At 48.0% G+C, this 22,600-nt stretch overlaps 1 protein-coding gene across 1 annotated transcript in view; it reads left to right on the top strand.

Moving 5' to 3' along the window:
* The window catches only part of NALF2 (NALCN channel auxiliary factor 2), a 36,627-nt gene extending 14,802 nt beyond the window's left edge, over positions 1-21,825 (top strand). Inside the window, exons 4-5 of the mRNA XM_063142093.1 lie at positions 17,084-17,255; positions 21,333-21,825. Of these exons, the coding sequence (XP_062998163.1) occupies positions 17,084-17,255; positions 21,333-21,766 (606 nt within the window). The 3' untranslated portion in view covers positions 21,767-21,825. The remainder of the gene's footprint in view (positions 1-17,083; positions 17,256-21,332) is intronic.
* Positions 21,826-22,600: the final 775 nt, after the last annotated feature.

Here is a 22,600-nt window from a genome sequence, read left to right as displayed (position 1 = left end):
TATTGTGATAAGGACAACAATGTCTTAAAATATCCAATATGACATCCTTAAGACAGCTGTTCTGTGTTTGCACATCTCTTTCCCCCACTCTTGTTCTTATTTGTTTCTCTCTCTCTCTCTCTCTCTCTCTCTCTCTCTCTCTCTCTCTCCATGATGCCTCTCAAGAACATAAGAAAAGCCCTGAGGCTGGATCAGACCAAGAGTCCATCTAAACCAGTATTCTGTTCACACAGTGGCTGGAAACCCACAAGCAGGACATGAGCGGAGCAGCACCCTCCCATCCATCCATGTTCCATCCTCCCATCTATCCATCCTCCCATCCATCCATCCATCCACCCTCCCATCCATCCATCCACCCTCCCATCCATCCATGTTCCACAGCACCTGGTACTGAGAGACATACTGTCTCTGATACTGAAGATCGCATGTTGTCACCAGAACTAGTAGTTATTGACAGCCTTGTTCTCCATAAATTTGTCTAAAACACCCAAATTGGTGGCTTTCGCTACATCCTGTGGCAGTGAATTCCATAATTTAACTCTGTGCTATGTGAAGAATCATAGAATAGCAGAGTTGGAAGGGGCCTACAAGGCCATTGAGTCCAACCTCCTGCTCAATGCAGGAATCCACCCTAAAGCATCCCTGACAGGTGGTTGTCCAGCTGCCTCTTCCTTTCCTTCTGAGAGCTCCAGCTATTGGGTGGTATAAAAATGCAATAAATAAATTTATCTGTCCTGAATCTCCCACCAATCAGCTTCAGGGGATGCCCCTTTGGGATCTAGTATTATGAGAAAGGAAGAAAAATGTCTCCTTATCCACTTATTCCATATTAATCACGTCTCTTCTTATTCACTTTTTTTTCTAAACTAAGGAGTCCCAGATGTTGTAGTAACCTTCCCTCAAAAGGGAGTTGCTCCAAACCATTCATAATTTTAGTTCCCCCTTGTGGAGGAATGAATACAAAACTCCCCAATTCACACAGGGTCTGTTTTATTCCCACGTATGTAGGGACCATAACAGAATCATAGAATGGTAGAGTTGGAAGGGGCCTATGAGGCTATCAAGTCCAACTCCCCAGCTCAATGCAGGACTCCACCTTAAAGCATGCCTGACAGACGTCTGCCCAGCTGCATCCTGAAGGCCTCTAGTGTTGGAAAGCCTACTACCTCCCTAGGTCATTGGTTCCATTGTCATACTGCTCGAACAGTCAGGAGGTTTTTTCCTGATGTCCAGCTAGAATCTGGCTTCCTGTAACTTGAGCCCATTATTCTGTGTCCTGCACTGTGGGATGTTCAAGAAGAGATCCTAGCCTTCCTCTGTGTGACAACCTTTTAAGTATTTGAAGAGTGCTTTCATGTCTCCCCTCAGTCTTCTCTTCTCCAGGCTAAACACACCCAGTTCTTTCAGTCTCTCCTCATAGAGCTTTGTTTCCAGTCCCCTAATTCTCGTTGTCCTCCTCTGAATACCCTCCAGCTTATCTGCATCCTTCTTGAAGTGAGGAGCCCAGAATTGGATGCAATACTCAAGATGAGGCCTAACCAGGGCCAAATAGAAGGGAACCAGTACCTTGCAATTTGGAAGCTATACTTCTATTAATGCAGCCCCAAATAGCATTTGCTTTTTTTGCAGCCACATCACACTGTTGGCTCATATTCAGCTTGTGATCTACAACAATTCCAAGATCCTTCTCACTTGTAGTATTGCTGAGCCAAGTATCCCCCATCTTGTAACTGTGCATTTGGTTTATTTTTCCAAGGTGGACAACTTGGCATTTATCCCTATTGAATTTCATTTTGTTGTTTTCAGCCCAGCACTCCAGCCTATCAAGATCACCCCTTGGGAAAGTGAGGTGGTGGTCATTACAAAACCTTTAGCTTTTATTGATATCTCGAACCAGTAAAACAGGGACTTATTACCATATTACAAAATTAGCAAAGTCATCTATTAGTTGAAAAACAATCTCAATGTATATGTCAAAATGTGCATGTCATGAACTCAGCCTTCAGGATTAGAAGCCTGTGTTCTGTTACTTCTTGATAACAAGTTACTGATCGTGACTGACTGACTCTTTCTTTCTTTCTTTCTTTCTTTCTCTCAAGTATACACTGTTCTACACAGAGTTCCATTATGATTCCGCATACATAGTTCAGCACAGAACTCCATTTTGAATTTCTCTTACAATGCAATACATCCATATTAAATTTCTTCTAAGTACAACACAAACTCCATTTTGATTTTTCTCTCAAAACTCCCTCCATTTGGGGCAGGATCCACACTACTGCTTTAAAATGGTTTATAACAGTATTGACAACCGTTGGGGCCCACTGACAGACTCCATATACAGTTTTCAAAACGTTTTCAAAGTGTTATAAAGTGTTATATCCTGCTTGGTGTAGAACAGGCCTGGGTCTCCGAAGACTCACTCCTAGACTTCCAGTCTCATTATTATTATTACATTTATATCCCGCCTTTTTTCCTGCAAGGAACCCAAGGTGGTGTACATAATCCTCCTCTCCACTTTATCCTCACAACAACAACCCTGTGAGGTGGTTTGGGCTGAGAGTCTGTGACTGGCCCAAAGTCACCCAGTGGGTTTCCATGGCCAAGTGGGGACTAGAACCCGGATCTCCTGACTCCCAGTCTGACACTCTAGCCACTACACCATCAAAGCCAATATTTCATTTTCTCATACTTGCACTTCCTCTAAACATTCTTGTTGCATGCGACTTATCATTAGCCTGAGTTCAGTGCTTTGGATAGCTTTGTTTGAAGCAACGTTTAGTAAGGAACATTATTAGCTGAATGAATGGTGTTTGGGCTCAGGACCCTTTATAACTCAGTGTCTGAGTAAAAGAGATTGAAGATTCTTTCCTCTCTCTGTCTGTCTGTCTCTCTCTCTCTCTCTCTCTCTCTCACACACACACACACACACAGAGTAATTCTCAAATGGGCAACCTTTTGTCTTACAAGGCCTGAGGGGGCAGGAGGAAATGAATCTGGAGGAGGGCTGAATTTGAAACAAACTGGGCAGCTGAGGGGAAGCAGGGCTTGCTTGGAGCTGGGTGGTTGTAGGCCTGAAGAGAGTGTAAATAAACCTTCATAAAAGAAACACCACAAGCCTCCAGTGCCCTGTCCCTCAATGCCTATTTGTCTATCCAGTACTTCCCATCCCTGGACCAGTAAAGAAAAGGGGACTGGCATGTGGAAAGAAGCTGAAATGAGAGAATGCCTGGATAAAGGCAAGCTGAAGCTTCTTTAAAGTAGTTAGGACCCAAGCTAGAACTCTTGAGTGTGGCAGCAGCAAGTGAGGACAATGGGCTAGCAGGTTGCTGTCAATTGTACCTGGCTCAGCCAGTCCAGGTGAGCCTTACTGCCTGCCTGCCTGCCTACCTACCTACCTACCTAAGAGGTTGATGGCGGGCACTCCCTGTTTCTTGCAGGACCTGATGGAGGTGCTGAGTCTTAGCCATGTTCAATTCTGAATTGCTTAACAGGTGAATGAAACACATTGGGAAAAGAGCATCCATCCATCTTTGCTGGAAGCAGCCCAGCTCCTACCCAAGCTGCCAGGTGGCTGCTGGAGCATGTAGCAGGCAGGTGTCAGAGAAGCACATGCCAACCCACAGAGATGGATGCCCTTGAAGCAGCTGCTAGTGGTGCACATCAGATGGGCTGAACTGGTCGTAGGAACTATGATGAGACCATGGCCCAGAAGAAGAGGGCTTCTGTCAGCTTGCGGACTTTTTCTGCTCTTTCTGTGGTGATACGAAAGATGCTCCCTTGCGCAATGTTTAAAGCAACACCCAGGAGATGCGTAGGAGCAGAGAGGGTGTGCATGTATAAAAATCCATCATTGAAGAGACACTTGCAGACCCTGCCTCAAAGAACTTCAAATGACAAGTGCTAATGTTGAATCAAACAAGCAAGTCCTGGCTTCAAAGGTTGCTGGTTTATGTTCCGCTGCTCTAGCTGCGGGTGAGGGTGGGGGTGGGGGTGGGGGTCATACTGGAAACCTAAATGGTGCAGCACACGTGTTCCCTCTCTGCTTTGCTACCCACTGGGAAAGTGAAGAGCAAGCACATTTGGCTGCTTGCTATTTCTTGCAACTCTTGGGTGTTCCACCATATCTGATCATGCTTTAGATACTGTGCTGAAGAAACTGGAGAGCTTGTGGAAGGAACAAGAAATGCACATGCATGCGCGCACACACACACACACTGCAAAGCTTCAGCAGAGTATATTGCAGGGAGGGCAAATTAAAATAGTCCCTTTCGTGCTCTGAGGCAGACAGGACTCCGTGTTTCTGATGAAGGAAAAGGGGGAAAGTGTTGCCAGATATTCAACTGTTCCATGGCAGTGATACATGTTTCCTAAGGAAGTATTCCGGGTTAATTCTCAATCCTTGACTGTCAGTCAAGTATCTCCCACTAAGAACTGGCTCTAGCATCTCAACTTCAGAGCATGTGCAGGCCAGGTACTACTTCCCTTGACTTTCATGCCACAGATTCATGTGCTTGTATTGCGCATGAATGCAGCCCACCAGCATCAGATTGCAACAGAGGAAAATGAGTGTTTATCTGAAACCCAGGAACGATATCGCATATATTAATCTAAAAAACAACAACCCCAAAACCTACAAATATGTATGCTACAAATATTTATGAGACACTTGAGAGAGCAAGATGTGTTAATCATCTTGGATTTGGAAAGGCTTTCTTCTTGTGTTCGATTAACTAGAAATGATTTGCCAGGGGTGCAGCTGCTGCCACAGAGCTCACCAGTTGGGGGCCACCAGGCCAGGACCCTTCTTTCCACAGAACAAGCTTCATCCTGACACACACAGCACCACCACAGTCACCCACAGAAAGAGGAAATTTTGCTCCTTGGAATACTTAATTAGAAGCTATCTATGATTTATTCCATGGAAAAAGATGAGTAATGCAAATGATGTTAGAAACGGATGTAGCAACCATTAAAGTTGTTTCCACTGTACTTACGAAGCAAAATGCCAGGCTGTCAACCATTCTTGGAAAGTAGAATTCAAAGCCAGACTCCCAAACGGTGTCATCTGGGGCAGCTGCATTGAAATGGATGGAACCATCTCTAATTTTGCTCAGCCTACGGATCTGGCACAAGGTCACAACATCTCAAAGGATAAGGAATGTGTTAAGAAAGTATTTGTAAGCTTGTATGCAAAGTGCTCCTTTAGCTCCCAGCCATTCTGTACCACCTGGGTGGGGGTGGGGGTGTCTGCCTTATTTTTCAGGCATGGATACCTGCCCCTATAGGTTCAGAATACATTTTTCACAGCACAGCTGGTAAGCATGCCAGTTCTTGCTGCAGCAGTGCACACTGACGGAGTCCTGAGAGAATGGAATGCCCACCTAAGGAATCCGATGCCACCCAGTGGAGTGGGGACATCAGCACACAGCACTCCGTCTCATGTTCTTCACCAAATGCAGGGATTCGCCTTCCGCTGTCTGAAAGGGTGGGGCAACCCCCCAATATTTCATTGCAGCCTTTGTAAGGAGGAGATTCAAAGAGTTGCTGCCCTGAGTGTCTCTTGCTACTTGCTAGTTGTCATGGAAACAACGGGGATGTTGGATTCCTCCTGACCTCTTCTTCTCCTGCAGCTGCTGGAGCCTGTGCAGTTGCTTGATGAGTGGAGTGGGAGGAGGAGGTGGTGGTGGAAGGGATGTTCTCAGCATTCAGGGGAGATTCCAAATTAGCTTTGCTACTGAGAAGCCCCAGGCTAGGTTGGCTTGCTCCTGGCTTTGGGAACTAAGCATGTCAATATCTCGCCATTACTCAATTTCACTGGTTTCTTTAGACAATTCACTTAGGAAATTAACCTCTTCCATACATAGGGCTTTTCTTCATGAGGCTTTTAACCCGCCACTTTACCAAGGCTTCAGTGTTTCTCGATTCTTCGCAGGATTAAGATTGGCTCCTTTACACGTGGTTCCCCCCCCCTCCGGCCCAGGTTTTCTTTCTCTGCCTTTCTATATGTTCCATTACAGAGCTACTAGGGGGTACTGTGGTTCATGCCATGATTCACAAAATGTCTCCTGTTGTAAAGCGCAGGAGAGGACCCGGAGGAGGATGACATTGTGTAAAGCACATGCATGAGTGGACAATGAATGCTTCATGTAGAAGGGCTCGTAGTTGCAGAGGGTAGTATATCTCATCGCTTTGCAGTCCTGCATCGCAACTTGTTTTCAGCAAAGATTCAGATTTTGGAGTTTTTCCTGCTTTGGCTGTAGCAAGCTCTAAATGCAGTGGACTCTGCAAACAGCCAAGCCTACAGGGGATTAGCCAGTGGGATCCAGGCTACAGCAGAAGTGGATTAAATCCAGGCAGAGGTCAGAGCACAGGCACACAGTCAGACAAGAGGATCAGGCAACAACAGGAGTGATCACGATAACAGGCAAGAGGTCAAACACGATAAATCAATTGGATACGTTACACAGTCCAGAAGCCGGGTCACTAGGCAGACCAAAAGGTCAGGAAGCAGAGCATCAATCACAGGGCACAGGTCAGCAGGCAAAGGCACATGGCGCAGGGGCTGAATGGACAATGTTGTTCCAGTTCTCGCTAGGTTTCTAGCAAAGACTTTCAAGCCCAAAGCCTGCTGGACTCTACCCAGAGCTCAACGGCTGTCATCAGAGCTCCCCTTCCAGAGCCTTACTCCCGAGGAGTCACTTTCTCCCAAGGAGACCTTTTCTGGAGGCAAGTGGTCCTTCCTGTCGATTGAGGTGACTACGTTCTCAGAAGTCAGGGGATTGCTTAGCTTCCAAGGCAGGGCCATCGCTTTCTCCGGACAGGGATGGCCCTACAATTCCTTTCTAGGTGGCATCTTTGGTTAGTAGCTTTGATTTCCTGTTAGGCGTTGCTTGGCAACCTACAATACAGGTAAACAGTGGAAATTCGTATAACACCAGCATGGTGCATATTCAGAGATTATGGGAATTGTAGTCCATTGTAGTTTCCCACCCCTGCAGTAGATCATTACAACCAATCAAAGAAGCTAAATGGCCAGGGAGGCACCTGGAGAGAATCACCCTGTCCGAGTGTTTCTGTTCTCATGCTACAAGCCCCTAAGCTATCATTGGGGAGTTGGGGTGCTTGGTAGTAGAGGTAAACATCATATAGTGGGTGTCAGGTAAACCTGGTGGAATGACTGTTAGAGCAGTGTGACAATGGAACCAGTTCCCTAGGGAGGTTGTGGGCTCTCCCACACTAGAGGCCTTCAAGAGGCAGCTGGACAGCCATCTGTCAGGGATGCTTTAGGGTGGATTCCTGCATTGAGCATTGGACTCGATGGCCTTATAGGCCCCTTCCAACTCTACTATTCTATGATGCTATGATTCTATCTATGGTGAGAACCAGAGGGATATGGTCATCTCTGGACATGCCCTCTGTAGGAAAGGCAGGGAGGGGTGAACCAGAAAGGGGGTGTCTACATTGTGCCTCAAGAACTCAGCATGGCCCCCAGACAGAGGAGGTAGCATCTTGAGTGAGGATCTGGGAATCTTTCAAGAGCACCCTGTGAATTAATTTTCTCAGGATTACTAGGATTGCAGAGATGAGTGGAGGCGCTATGTGCCATGAGCAGAGATGCTGTGTATTCAAGAGCTGCAGAAATGTGCACGTGGTGGAGGGGGTGGACATCTTCATGTTGGAAAGGGCCCTGCATGGGGCCACAAAGAAGCAGGAAGCAATGTTTCTACATTTGGAGCATGGGAGAGATTTGTGTATTTGTGGATTCCTCCTTCAAGTAGACAGCTAGTGACTTGCAGCCAGCAAGTGGCTCTTCAGCTCCATTCGGATGTTTGAAGTCCAGCCTTGTAGGCTTCCTTCTTTGCCCCACAGCCTCCAGAGCTGCCAGTCATCTCCTGCACGGCAGCCAACAGTCCATAACCCTGTCCTCGTGCCACCTGAGAGGGCTGTCACCATCCCCTGCGTCTCTTTTCCTCCACCTCACTTCTTCACCCACCCAGCCCTCACCCTCTCCTTCCCAGCCCGTGGCCTGCTCCGGCCCTTCCCCTCCTCGCTTTCGTCTCCCCTCCCCTCCCCTCTCTCTGCCTGCCTGGCCCTTCTGCCTCTTTGCTCCTCTTTCTGGCAATATCCCACTGCCTCTGCCGTCTTTCGCTCCTTCCTCATGCTTCCTTCCCTTATCTGCACCACTTCCTCTCCATTAAAACAAGATGCTGCATTGTGTGTAAATGCTCTATTACACTTTATACCCAAGTAATAAGAATGTTTGGATCTCCCGTGGCAGTTCGTGGAATTGCTTGGGGGAAGCAAATACAAGACAGCCAGGTATTCCCTTATTTATCCAGATAAGATTATCGTGTAATTGATTCAGTGTTAATTAGTTAGTTTAATACACATGTTTATTGCCAGTTGTTGTTTAGAAAGAGCAGAGAGCTGCTCAGTTACTTCCACGCACTTGTGAAACTGCTTTCAGTGGAAAGGAGGAAAGCTGGCAGTCTGCATTAGAGGGTTTAATCCAATTTGGTGTGTTTCTGAAATAGCCGCCCGAGGGGTTGGGCACCTCCTTTTCAGCGGGGATTTTACGGACACCTCCTATGTCCACTCCGCAAGTGCTCCCCCCCCCCTGAGCCTCTGCAGGTAGCCTTGCATTGAGAGGGCCTCAGAGGTCCCAGTTGGAGCAAGGAGGTGGGTGGGAAAGTGCACTTCCCAGTCACGCTAAGCGTGGCTGCCCAGGGAAGTGCTGCACTTTCTGGAGCCTCCGGAAAGTGGGCTTCCCCAGGTTGGACCCGTGCCCGAGTGCTTGCGGGCCCTCAGAATCACTCAGGTGCAGGTCTGTGTTCATGCCAAGCAGGCCCGACTGGGTCTGGATGGGGGCAGGGGGTCTGTCAGTCTCGCAACAACCCCATTTTCAGGTACCCTGAAGCACTTCATCAGTGCCGAGTTCTTGATGTTCTCTACAATCTCTAGAACCACCCACGTCTGGTTAGAGCTGCCACTTTTCTTCCCCAGCAGCCCAGTTACACTGCTGGTGGCCTGTGAGGTAGAAATTGAACAGCGGATGCTTTCTCTGGCCTAGAATTACAGGGATTGGCGAAGGGATCCCTACTGAATTCTGGTGTGTAATAAACTTTTGTAAAGTTCCAGAGCAAAGGGTGCAACTCTAGATCCAGGCGGGCTGTATTGGTGTTCTTGTCTGCTAATCTAAAGAACGTCTACGTCCATTCAAACTAAACTTCATTCACTTGGTGAAAAACATGTCACTCAAAATCCATTTTGACAGTCGTTCTCCCCTGCCTCGTTCCCAAATGTGGTCCATGCCAGTTGAATTTGCTCTTATCTTTGCTTCTGGGTTGAATGAGTTCAAAAGGGATCCATTAATACTAAAAGGTAAAGCAGAAAAGTTGGTGCCAAAACAATATTCTTTACTTTCTGCATTCTTTTCTCATGGGGTTGTTGGGCACTGCCATAATCAGCCAGGTGTTTACTCTTCTCCTAAGTATCAATATGGATTAATTGGATCCTTTACTTTATTTAAGTGTGCATTTAAATGTGTAAAGGGTTAAGAATGGTAATACGGCATCACAGAACATTGCATGACAATCTGCTGTTGAGAAAGGCTTCACGTAGAGTTTGTGTTTTAGTGTCTTTTATTCTGTGTAGCTGTATGCATTCTATGGAGGGGGCTTTTGAAGGAAAGGGGTAGCTTAGATGAGTGCCTTTTTTGACCTGCCAGGGAAGAGTTTCCTTTTCTGTAGGGAGGCCTGCAGGAAGTGCCCTGGAACCCCTGTTGCTGACAGTTCTGGGTATGCATGAATCAAGCAAGCAGATATTAGTCATAACTCAGACAAACGGTTGTCCCATACTTCCCTCTGCTTCTCCCATACTGTCTTGTAACGGGGAAGATGCAGTAACGTTTGTGTTTGTGGCATAGTAGCGCCAGCTCGTGTCATTGTGTGATGCTGAAATTCGGTGCTGTTCGAAGGTGCGATTTAGATTATGGCGGCACTGACATTGACGGGGTGGGAGTGTCACCCCGCTGCACGGGCGTTCTTCTGCCTCCTTATTTGTTACTTTTGTGTGTAACTTTTGCTGGAATGGTCTATTGACTGCAATACAATTTGTTGTTATTTGTTACTGTTTGCCAGCAGGATGGCAGAGCGCCATGGGCTGAGAATGCGGATATTGCTGGTTGTCTGCCCGCTGCCCCTCTGCCTGCCTGCAATGGCCGTGGGGTTTATTCAGACCGTTGAAAAGCAAAATAGTGAGGCAGTAGGAACAGTTTTATACCAGTGACTGTCCCTGCCTTCTGCCCCTGATATCAAACTGTCTCTATTGTCTTAATATTTTTCATTTGGGGAAGAAGGAATTCCACTGTGTTCAAGGGGAAGCCTGCCTGTGGTTTGGTAGGAGGAGTGTGGCTTCCCTTCAAATGGCTCCAAGGCACAGTAGAAGGCATGTTCAATGCACCTGGACTTGGACCTGCCCTGCCCTGGAGTGTGGGAGCTTCCTCCCAGCACAGTTCATGGGAGAGCCGGAGAAAGATGGCATAGCTGGGCAGTGTGGTGGTCCTCATAAGGAGCTCCAACGACCCGCTAGCAGGTCCACCTTCCAGCAGGCAAAGAAGACGGCACCATAACTGTGCAGCCATGGCTATGGGTTAGGTGTTGTGTTCCAGCGCTACTCAGGGTAACGTGAGTGAGTGGCATGTCTCTGGGGAGTGGCAATTTGCAGCACATGTTGCAGCAAGCATCATCCAGCCCAACCGCCCTGCGTGACTCTGTCAACCCCAGTAATGGTGAACGGAGCATGCTCTGCTTCCCCCTGCAGGGGGAGACCGTGAAGCGACCAGTGATCCGTGAGGGGCGGGAGAGGGGACGGGACGACGGCGCGCACAGTGGCTTTGTCTCGCAACATGAACTATTTTTACTGGATGCTCCACCCCTCCACCAAATGATATTAAGCAAAATTTAGTGAGATAAAAAAAAACCAAATAAAGACCCCGTGCTTGAACAGTACATAGACACAGCGGTACTGTGGTCATGTGGAGAAGCCCAAAGACCGCAAATGGTCTGCTTACTTTGGCCCTACAACCGCAGAGGCATTCTTGAAGACAGCTCACATTAGACATGTGACCTTAAAAAGAAGAAAAAGGCTCTTATTTGCCAGCAGACACTTGGCCTGGGAAGGCTGTATAATCATGCTGCTCGCTGCTACAGCATATCCCAGAATGCTCTGCATCCATGGGGAGAAGCAGTGGTGTGAGAATCTCTGTAATACTGGGGGAGGGGGGCGGTCAGTGGAAATTCCCTTATGTTGATAAAAGGCTGATGCTCAGCAAGGGAGGAAACCTCTATTTCTCTGTAAACATATTTATTTGAATGAGTAGACCCATTGAGTGGTCACAGTTGCATAGTGTTGGGGGGCATTAGGAGAAGCATCCAATCAATTTAGTTTCCATAGACCTACAGAGCCAGATGTATCCTATAAGGAGGCCAATAGCTGTGTAAAAGAGGATCAATTTTCTCACCTCCATAGACTCACGGTCTGGCAAACAGCACCTCCTCCACACAGCCCTAGTCTCTGTTGCGTTGTGTGGCTCACATTCCAGTCTAAGGGGTGCTACGCGAGCAATACTACCACTTTCTCCCCCCCCCCCCCGTTTTTTTTCCTGTTGAGGAGTCAAGTGCAGGGAACAGGGGCAACTAGGGGAGGAAGAAAGAAAGAGGGACGTGGATGGTGCAAATTGGGGTCACATTTTATAAGTTGGAGTTAATTCCAGGCTTAGAAAGGGGTCACACAACTGCTGTTTTAAAAATGTTTTTAGGATTTTTTTAGGATGTTTTTAACAATATATATTATGTTTTAATTGAGTATTATGTATTTTATCGTTTATTGTTATTCCCCACCTCGATAAAAATGGAGAGGTGGATAAGAAATAATAATAATAATAATAATTATTATTCCTAGCAGCTCTTCTAAACATCTCCTAGGCCCCCGTCTTTACTGCACCGCTTTGGCCCCACAAGGCACCTTGCGGCTGCACTTGTCTCCCTTCCCAACATCTGCAGGGGAAGGAATGCATGGGCGAACTTTCCCAGTTTTCAAAATTAAAAAAAAAAAACTGGGGGAGAGGAGCGGGACCATTCTTCCCCCCTTTTTATTATTTATTTATTTATTTATTTATTTATTACATTTTTATACCAGAGAGCTGAAGCTCTCTGGGCAGTTCACAAAAATTATCTGTATCTCTGCAGCTGCGCAGATACAGGTAATAAAAATAAAAGAAATGGGAGGGAGGAATGGGCAGCCAGATGGAGGATCAGGGGGCAGGGACTCAGGGCGAACCACCTCTCCTCTCCTTCCTCTGGCCGCCTGTTCCTCCCTCTCTCCATTTCTTTTTTTATTATCTGTATCTTCCTCCTTTTTAATTTAAAAAAAAAAAAATTAAAAAGGGGAAAGGAACAACCCCATTCCTCTCCTCCCCCTCCCCCGGTTTTTATTTTTATTTTTACTTTTTTTTACTTTTACAGGCGCAGGACTGCCCATGGCGACCAATCAGGGGACGCCATGGGCTCTGCTGCCAAAAAAGTCAGGGTAAGCGCCCAACTTTTCTGGAGCGGAGTTTCCAGGGTTTGTCCCCAGATGGCTGAGCAATGGCGGCTGCATCACGAGGATGACGTGCCGCTGCTGCGAAGCCACCCTGGGGCAAACCGTGTAGACATGCCGCAGAGGTTTATCTAGTCTCTAACCCTGTCCCAAGAGTAGCTGTCCACATGTTTGCTAACATTTTTTTTAATAAAACAACTCCAAAACTTTCTTTAAGAACTCTCAGATGGATGCCATCTGCAACCCCAAATGATGATAATGATGATGATGATAATCTGACCAGGTGCAGTTTTGCATTTTAAATTCACTTAAATCATAGCACCATCATGAGTAAAGGAATACAATGGAGTTTGCATGTGCTGACCTGATGTCCTCATCAGCTGCTGCTCCCTGTCTGGTCATGGGGGGGGGGGCACCCCAAGGTCAGTCCCTGTCTGCACTACGGTCCCTCTGTGAATTACAGAAGAGGCTCTCTTGGGGTGGCACGCTTTTCCTCAGAGAGACAATTTGGAGGCTGCTGCAAGTGGTAAAATGCAACCATAAGCAAAGCAAAGGGTGCTCGTCTGGCAATTAGCCCTGCTTAAATGTGTGTTTGTGTGTAGGGGGGATTTTTCTCCTTCCCTGTTTGTGCTTCTGCATTTCTTCCTTTGCTCTCCCCACCTCATGGCTCATAGGATGGAAAAGTTCCACAGATGCCATTTGCACATGATCCGGCATGGTGTCTGTGCCCTCTAATGGAGCATCTGAGAATACATCTTTTCACGGTATCAAGCCGGAACGACTTGATTATTCAAATGGGATACAGTGGCGTTATTTCCCCCCTTCTTTCTCTCTCGGTTGCCCATCGTAATCCACATACAGAGAGTTCTTTTCTGTTTGAAGTTCCTGCTGCTGGGGCACCTTCAGAGTTACTTTATTTATTTATTTATTTATTTAGCACCATCAATGTACATGGTGCTGTACAGAGTAAAACAATAAAACAGCAAAACCCTGCCGCAGAGGCTTACATTCTAATAAATGGACATTTCCTCCCAAGAGCCCTGGTCCTCTCTTCAGGCCTCCCCTTTGGCTGGGTGGGCGAGGAGGAGGAGGAGGAGGAGGAGGGCCAGCAGCAACGGCAGCAGCAGGCTCAGAGTAGAGATGGGCCCTTCTGAGCCACTGGGCCCTCAGCAGCTACTCCTCTTTGTTGATCAGGCCTGAAATGAACTCTCGGCATTGTGCGGACACTATTTAGTCCTGTGGTTTTGTTGCCAGGATGATGGGGTGCAGAGTTGGCATCTGGGTCACTGTGCTGGTTTGCGTCTCCGTTAAGTGGTCTGTTGCTGCTGGTGATGAGTTACTGTTTTAGGGTATGCCCATAAACAAGAATACGCCTACCACCAAAGGCCAAGGAGAGGATGTTGACAACTGATGAACAACAGGAACGTCGGAAGCTGCCTTACACTGGACTCAGACCACTGGTCCCTCCAGCCCAATACTGTCAACACTGACTGGCAGCCATGGCTCTCCAGGTGTCAGGCGGGATTCTTTCCTCGCCCTACCTGGAGAAGCCTGGGATTGAACCCGGGACCTGCTACACAAAGCATGTGCTCTGTCACACTGACCACATGGTACATTGGAGTGGTTTGAAGCAGGCCACAGCAGGCAACAAGTGGTGCTCTGTCACATCCTCTTCTGAGTCTGTCCTGCTGTGGAATATTCTTGGGTTGTACTTGTTGATTTGCTTTATTGGCTGGGTACTGTGGTCTAAAAAATGCCTGGAATAAATCCTAATACTGTGAATTTCTATCCAGTGGGTCAGAACACATTCTGGGCTTGGCTGTAGACTATGAGCCTGTTCAGATGACACTTCAGGCTGTGTGGTTAGCGAAACTGTGGTTCTCTGGTATTAGCACTAACCACAATCCGTGCTGTTGCACACAACATTTTAAGTCACTGTTAGATCCGCTAACCTGCTGTGGATGGTCCGACTGAGGTTAGTGAGTGAGCAGGGTTTAGCAAAACACGTCGCACAAGACACCTTAAACCCTGCTGCTTAACCAAAAGCCTTTATCAGCAGGGTTTGAGGTGTCTTCTGAACAGGCCCAATGTGTTCGGGGTGGGAAATGAAAGCATAGAGCAGTCGATTGGTTTCCCAGAGAAGGTGATGCTTCTCTGTGTACTGTGTAGCCTAGCCTTCCCCAACTGGTAGCCCCAGATGTTTTTGACTTCAACTCCCATCAGACCCAGGTTGGTGTAAGCTGCACAGTGATGTCCAGAAAGTGAACGTGCTGTATGAAATGGCTCAGGTTGATGGTGGGTTGAAAGCTGTTGAAGTTCTGGAGGAATTTCTAAAGTTCTTACTGCCTGTGAGTTTAGGGGCTTTTCTACACAAGGCTGTCAATCCACTACTTCTACTTTCAGATTTGTCACAAAATTGAGATCCAAGCACTATCCAAGGAGCATTTCTTTTTGTGCATTTTCACTACATAAGCTGTAGATGGCACTGTGGTATACTGGAATAGCACCAATAGACAAGTGGAAACAGCATTTTCTTTTACTTTCAGACATAGAATCCCATCTTCCCTGTGCAAAAAAACCCACAAACCACCTTGTCAAATAGAAGTGAAACTGGAGAGTCACAATGTTATCTGAAGAACCCATAAACAGAGTAAAAATACAAGGGCTGGCCAAAGACTAACTCACACCACACCCTTTTAAAACCCCATTTTATAAGTTTCTTAGAAAGTTTTCTTTATATGACACATGGTGGACAGTTCATCCACATGAGCGTGATTATTCATATTTTTCACCTCATCATCGGGTCTCTTCGAAACTGGACTATCTTCTGGTCTCAGAGGGGTGGACATCCTTAGTTCATTTCTCTGAGACCGGGACATGAGGCATCTCGGATCATGCTTTAGTCCAACCATCCCTACCTTGGGGAAGTAGGCCTTCACAGCCTCCAGCTTGGAGACTGGACCCTTGGCTGGCTCAAAACAAGCTAACATTAGACAAAATGAAAAAAGAAATCCCAGAATTTCTTGCAATTAATGGCACTGGAGCTCATACCCTGGCAATAATCTGGGAAATTTTAAAGGCAGTGATTAGGGGTCTATTCATCAGTGAGCAGTGCAGAATTAAAAAAGAGAAAGAGATCCTGCAACTATCCTTAATAAAAGAGATCCGTGGGTTAGAAAGCAAGCATAAAACCACATTTCTCCAGGCCTGTTTGTGATTTTTCATTGTTGCCCACAGCTTTAAACACCCCTGTTAAGCACAGCACTCTGCTTTAGATGCAAAAGAGGACAGCAGGACTTGAGGGCTTTAGGAAAGTTGAACAGGAGAAGGACCTTTGGCCTGGCCATCTTTGCCATACAGGAGTGAGCAAACTGTACCTGCTGAATTTCTGTCTTCTGCATTGGGACTTAATTCAAAATAAACTCTTTTAGGATTAAATTGTAGAAAGGTTAATGTTACCTCTGCGTTTCGCCCTTCAGAGTATTCACACACACCCTGGAGACACTAAAATGGATGGGAGCGTAAAAAGATCTGCTCATAAGGAAAGAGCATGAAGGCAATTCTGACCTCTCTGAGAGGGGGGGGAGGTTGCGGGAAAAATGCTCCGTGTATTTTGCGATTCTATTGAGCCATTAAGCATAAGCCCTTGCAACTGGGAAGGCACAGGGGGGAGGGGCAAAGGGAGGCCTGCCAGGGGTTACTGGGGGCAGGGTGAACGGGGAGACTTCAAGGAGCTGCCCTGTGCTTGGTTCTTCCCCATCTGTATGCATGTATGTCCGTATGTATGCATCCCACCTTTTTTCTCATTTCCCAGAAGAACAGGACCATTTAAAAACAAAGATAAAACATTAAAGCACCAGAAACACAAACAAGAGAACAGAAAAAGGAAAACCAATTTGGAAAAGCCAAGGACCTAATAGTTAATAAGCCAGCCAGGTCAACGGTCACGTGGAACAGATGTGGCTTCACTTGGCATCCAGATGCCTTTAAGGAGAGGATCCGCTGGCTTTTCCATTCCACAGCTTGGGCGCTACAACTGAAAAGGCCCTCTGTGTTCCCACCACCTGAACCTCTGATGGTGGTGAGACATAAGGCAAAGCCTCTCTGGAAAAGCTGTTGGCAGGCAGAACCATGTGGGAAGGAAACCTGTAAGTTTCCTGGCCCCAGTTGTGCAAACATTTAAATAAGCACAATTTCTGCGATGAGCAGAGTGTCAGGGCCAGCTTGTCTTCGTTCAGAACTGTGCACTCAAGCCCTCACCGTATCTCAAAGCCTGGCACCTCATCGGCAGTGATGCCGATGAAACTGGAGTCAAGATCATTGGCTGCATATGTACTCATTTCTTATTTATTTCGATTTCCAAGGTATGCAAGGCAGAGCACAACTGAGATTGCGTCTACAGAGAATGAACGGTTCCGATTCCTTTGGGGTATTTGCTAATGACCATTGCTTCTTCTGGCCTCTTGTTCCTCTCCTGTAGGCTGTCTACAAGGCTTGGCTGTGCTCTGAGTATTTCAATGTGACACAACTACAGTGCCAACGCCGGATTCCATGCAAGCAATACTGCCTGGAGGTGCAGACGAGGTGCCCCTTTGTGTTGCCTGACAACGATGAACTGATCTATGGAGGGTTGCCCGGCTTCATCTGTACGGGTAAGGGGGGGGCAGTGTCCCAGGAGAACTGAGCATTGGCCTTGCTGGGCCAGACCGAGGCTTACCTGGCCAGGATGAACACGGTGTCCAAGAGCGGCCCAGCTAGGTGCAACAAGGGAAGGCCACGCCGAGGGGCTCTCTAGACGCTCAGAAAGCCCCAGGCTGGGGTGCGCAGTGGTGCGGCCTCAATCATATGATATCGTGCAATTGTGCACCCGCTCTGGGGCTTTCCGCCAAAGCTGCAGAGGAAAAGAGTCAGGGGTTTACCCCGGGGCTGGGGCGGGTGAGGATGCGCAAGATGCCGCCGAGGCAGCCTCAAAGCCTCGCTCTGGAGTCACCACGGAGGTGTGGCTGGGTGGTGCCTGGTGGAAGGTGACCTGTGATTGGACACCTTCCACCGGGAAGAGGGCGGGGGCAGCTCTGGTCCCTGGGTGGCTGCCCAGAAACCCCGCACTCCCTCCTCGGTGTCGAGATTATCCGATGCCACCCCAGGGGAGGAAAAGTGTGGGGGTTTTGAGGGAGGCAGCACTAACCCAGCGCTGTGAAGACCCCTCCCCTACAGGCTTTGAGATTACATTGTTTGCATTCAGCATCTGGTGTTCAGGCGTATACAGCTTCTGCATGTGAAAACCCCTTCTCTCGACCTAAAAGCCAACCCCCAACTTTCTATCACACAGAATGGCCAGGAAGCAAGAGCTAGGATGGGTCCATGCAGGTGGGGGCAGGCAAAATTGTGAATGGTGAGGGGCAGGGTCGGTTGCCAGAGGCAGGAAGCTGATTTAGCCTCTACCCAGATAATGTGTTACGTGCGCTCCTTTCCAGCCTCTAAATTGGCAGATTGCCCCTCCCATTTCCTTCCTAGCCCCGGAATTTGTGCCACAGCAGTAACTCCTCCAGGGAGGAGCTGCAAAAGGATGGAGAAGGAATAACTCCCCTTTCTGAACTTGCTGAAGACTCGGGGAAGTGTTGAAAGGGAGGAGGAGACTGATATGTGTCAGCTCAACGCTTCATAGCAAGAGGGTTACCTTGGCAAGTGGGAAATAGTGAAGCACTTCATAGCACAAATGGGCTGCACCTTTGGGCTACTATTATCGCCCCCCCCAGGCCCTTTATGACTTTGCACAAATTAGCCTATATGAAGTCTTGCCCTGTTACCTACTCCTCTTCAGTGCTTCCTGTGACAGCTGAAACGTACAAGGAAATTGACAAGGCAAGACTACATATACTGGACAGTTGAATCTGCTTTCTTGCACACATAGGAAAGACAGGGTTATTTATTTATTTATTTATTTATTTATTTATTTATTTATTTAAGAAACAGTATTTGTGCAAATTTCAAAACCCACAATAAAAAAATGCAAGTTGATACCATAAGAAAAGAAAAGAAAAAACAGATTCTGCATATTGGATCAACTTGCTACAGATTTGAGGCAACACCAGTGAGGGGAAACTGGAAAAAACCCTTTGAGTTTTCACCCCCTAAATGGAATTCTCATACATCCCTTGATGTATTCCTGCAATGTTGTACACGGAGAAGCCCATGTGACCTGGTGATGTGATGAATATGGGGAGCAAAGGAGGCATCGCATAACAAGCCAAGGTTTCAACCATGATCAACAGGATGGCTGGTGATGTCAGTGAATAAGCAGAGTATAAAAGGCGACACATTGCCACCAAGATAAAACACCCAAACAGAAATATCAGACAGAGTGGGTGATGTGGTATGGGATGAGGAGGGGGAATCCTGGTGTTGCTGAGAGCTAGATGTGGGTGTCCTCAGCATGTAGATGATATGGGATATGATGAGTACAATTCCCAGCATTCCTAACCATCGTCCAAAACATCTGGAGCACACCTGGTTGGGGAAGGCTGCCATATGGGCTCAAGAGAGGAGAGGCAGCTGTGGCAGTGGGAATAAGCAGCATGCTCAAGGCATTTGGAGGCAAAAATGGAAGAGAAATTGAGCAGTAGTTAGAGGTGGAGGATGGGTCAAGAGTTGGGTGTGTGTTTTTCAGAGAGGGCAAAACAGTGGCATGTGTGAAAGCAGTAGAGAAGGAAACGGAAGAGGAGAACAGGTTGCTGTTTGGGTGGACAGCTTAGTGCTAGAGCATGTGCTCTGCTTGTCCCAGCATCTCCAGGTAGGGCTTCTCCGAAAATCCCCTGCGAAGATGGGCCAGGGGTCTGACTCAGTATAATGCAGGGAAGTATAGCAGGATGGAGAGCTGGAAGGTGGGGAATGGGCAGGAGAGAAAGGCACAGAGAGAGAGAGAGAGAGAGAGAGAGAGAGAGAGGCTGTTTCTACACCAGCCTGAAAATCTGGGCTAGTCACGGCCGAGTCCCTGTGTGTCCAGATGAAGCACAGGGACTCCCAGGGGTGAGTGGGGGACAAGCACGGGTTTTCCCAGGGATAAGTACTCCCTGGGAAAACCCGATTCCTCCCATGGTCTCAGGATCATCCCAAGACCGTGGGAGGTGTGTGGCCACCCATCCCGGCTTCTTCCCTCCTCCCTGCGAGTAGCAGGGGGTCATCAGAGGGAAGGAACCAGGACAGGGGGAGTCCAGGGCCATCGAGGGTGGGGTGGGGAGCGGGGGTGGGGCTGCTTCTCTTTTTTTGTTTTTACCCTATTTTTCGCTGGAGTGTGAGTGCACTCCGGCTCCTTTTCCTTTAAAAACAAAATGGCGCCCACAACATGCGCGACGTCCCTTCTCCCATCCAGGATGTTGCACGGCCATGTAGACACAGGGCGACGATCCCAGAAGTAGGTAAGTCCAGGATCGCCCCCTCTCCGGCCCTCTACGCCCGTGGGTGTAGAAAGGGAGAGAGAGAGAGGAGCAGGCAGTTTCATTTTAATCTCTGAAGGAGGGCCCAAAGTCTTGAGTAGAGAGTGAAGAAGGGGAGAAGTTGGGGATGTTGGCTTCCAGGGAGCATCAGAAGTAGAGAAGAGGTTTTTGAAATTCTCAAATTGGTGTGGAACAGGCGTGTTAGAATTGTGTTGCTTAGCAAGAAAAATGCCCAAAGAGATGAGGATAAATTTATAAACGGACAAATTTGGCCAACTTTTTAGTTTCCCTTCAGGGGTGTCCAATTGTAAAGGAGCCTGATCAGTGATATCAAACAGAAGGCATGGGCGTAAACCAAGACTAGGGCTTAGAGAGGCAAACACTTTGTTGAGAGAACGGATGAAACTGAGACCGCCCCACTCTTTAAACAGGGTCAGCCCTATTTTGCACACATTGGCCATGCCACAGTTTAATTTATTAAGAGTTATATTCCATTCATTCCTTTGTTCCCCTCCCCTATCTTCTAGGGACGGGCGAGAAAGTGATTTTAATGCAAACTTGCATCACTTGGCACTTTCAAATCAATATGCAGAGCGAAACTCAGTTATCCTTCAAAATTTACACTTCTCCAAATTCTGCGACGGAGTTCTCCCAGCAAAAAATGCATACGGCATCTGAGGGGAAACTACACACACAAATATGTATATTAGAGAATGTAACATTCAAAAAGGTGTTGGGTTAGGAAAATTGCTTGCAAAAATTTGTATATTATGCCAGATTGTGTACAAAATTGCATGTATTAGGAGAAATGCACACAGAATCTGTACAAATTTTCATGTGAATGTTGTTGTTGTTGTTTTAAAAACAACAACCTTAAAGTTCAGGATGAACCAAATTTAATATTGGAAAAAACAAGAAATGTAGAGGAACCAGAATGAACAGATTCGTCTGTCCATCCCTACTAGCTTTCTCCGAGCATCATGACGATTTTATTGAGTGCTACCCAGGAGCCTGGCGAGGATCCCTGCGCTGCTCACCACCAGTGCGGACATCTGAGCAGCAGGAGTAGCATGAGGGGAGTAAGGCCAGCAGTGGCAGAGCCGAAGTCCCAGGGTTGCTGGCCGCCTTCTGCCCCTGGCCTTTCAACGGCATCTTCTCAACCTCAAGAGCTAGGACTTTAACCCTAGATTTTCCTACTGAGGGAGTGTTTTCTGGTCGCTCGTAGAAGATCTGTCGTTTTCCTCGAGTCTGCTGCACCTTCTCTGATGCTGGCACTTTGCTGTTGTGTTTTGCCAGGACTGCTAGAGAACCAATTGCCCAACCAGGAAGCCAAGTGTTGCGACGTGCAGTGGGACTCCTGCGATCACCAACCAGACAGCAACTCCAATGCATCCACCAAATCCACGGAATCAGAGTCATTCCATAGCCAACGCCATGACAGCCCCCGTCACCAGCAACAGCAGCAGCAGCAGCACTACCACCACCACCACCACTATAACCTCTACTACCATCACCACCAGTACCCCCACCCCCACCCATCCTTGCTGCCAGTCTCCGCAGGGTCTCGTCTCAGCAACAGCAAAATCAGACTCTGTGTCCTGGTCCTTATGCTTCTGCACACCATGGTGTCCTTCTCAAGCGTGCACAGCAGTGGGGCTGCCGCTGCCAGTGGGGGGATGAGCTTGGAGGCCCTGCCAACCGTGGAGGAGAACATGGCAAGAGACGAGTGACCCAGCGGGGAAAGGAAACCTGCAGGCAGGAGGCCTGCTCTTTCCCCATCAAGGCGGGGCGGGGGCACATGCCAAACCTCCAAGGGGAGGCACAGCCTGGGGGTGACGCACAGATACCCACCCCCGGAGCAGCTCATCGCAGGGGCTGCCCTGTGATGAAGAGCCTCTAACATGCACAGGGCTGTGGGACCTCAGCCTCGGGAAGGGTTCAGTCAGCAACAGGCCTTCAGCTGTTGGCTCTCAGCCTCGTGGAGGCCTGAGGGCAGGAGGTGGCCAGAAGGGGCAGGAGCGGAGGTTCTGGGGAGGCCGGCTGGCTGGCTGCCTTCTGGGAAAGGCAAATGCCCAGGGAGTCCATTTGGGAGTGCTGCTTCTCCTGCTCCCACGTGTCACTCACGTCTGATGTTATGGGGTAACAATGATCTCTACCCCATATTGGGTAACTTGCCCTAGGGGCAACAGCAATGACAGAGATACTTTCCCCTGTCCCCCTCTCAGTCAAACCCAAGCCATCCTCATGACGATCCTCCCCCTCCACTAAAGGTTCAGACCTCCCCTCTCCTCCTTCCAACACTAGCAGATAACGTCTGAGCCGCTCTGCCCGTCTTCTGGCTTAAGCCCAGATCCACGGTGGGTCTGTCCCCCGGCACTTGCAATCTGGATTCCCTTGCTCCCAGAAGGGCTTCATTCCTGAAGGTCTGTCTGCATCATCCATTTGTTTTCGGCATAACGTGTCCCAGAATATAGTGCAAATAGCTGGTTCGGTTCTGCTTCTCACTCTAGGTTCTGTCCCTGGTTAGTGCTCCACTTTTGAATTTATTTGTGGCCATCAAGAGT

The sequence above is a fragment of the Elgaria multicarinata genome, chromosome 15 (assembly GCF_023053635.1).
Source record: "Elgaria multicarinata webbii isolate HBS135686 ecotype San Diego chromosome 15, rElgMul1.1.pri, whole genome shotgun sequence".
NCBI lineage: Eukaryota > Metazoa > Chordata > Lepidosauria > Squamata > Anguidae > Elgaria > Elgaria multicarinata.
The sequence above is the reverse complement of the archived record's forward strand: the minus strand, read 5'-3'. Positions and strand labels throughout refer to the sequence as shown.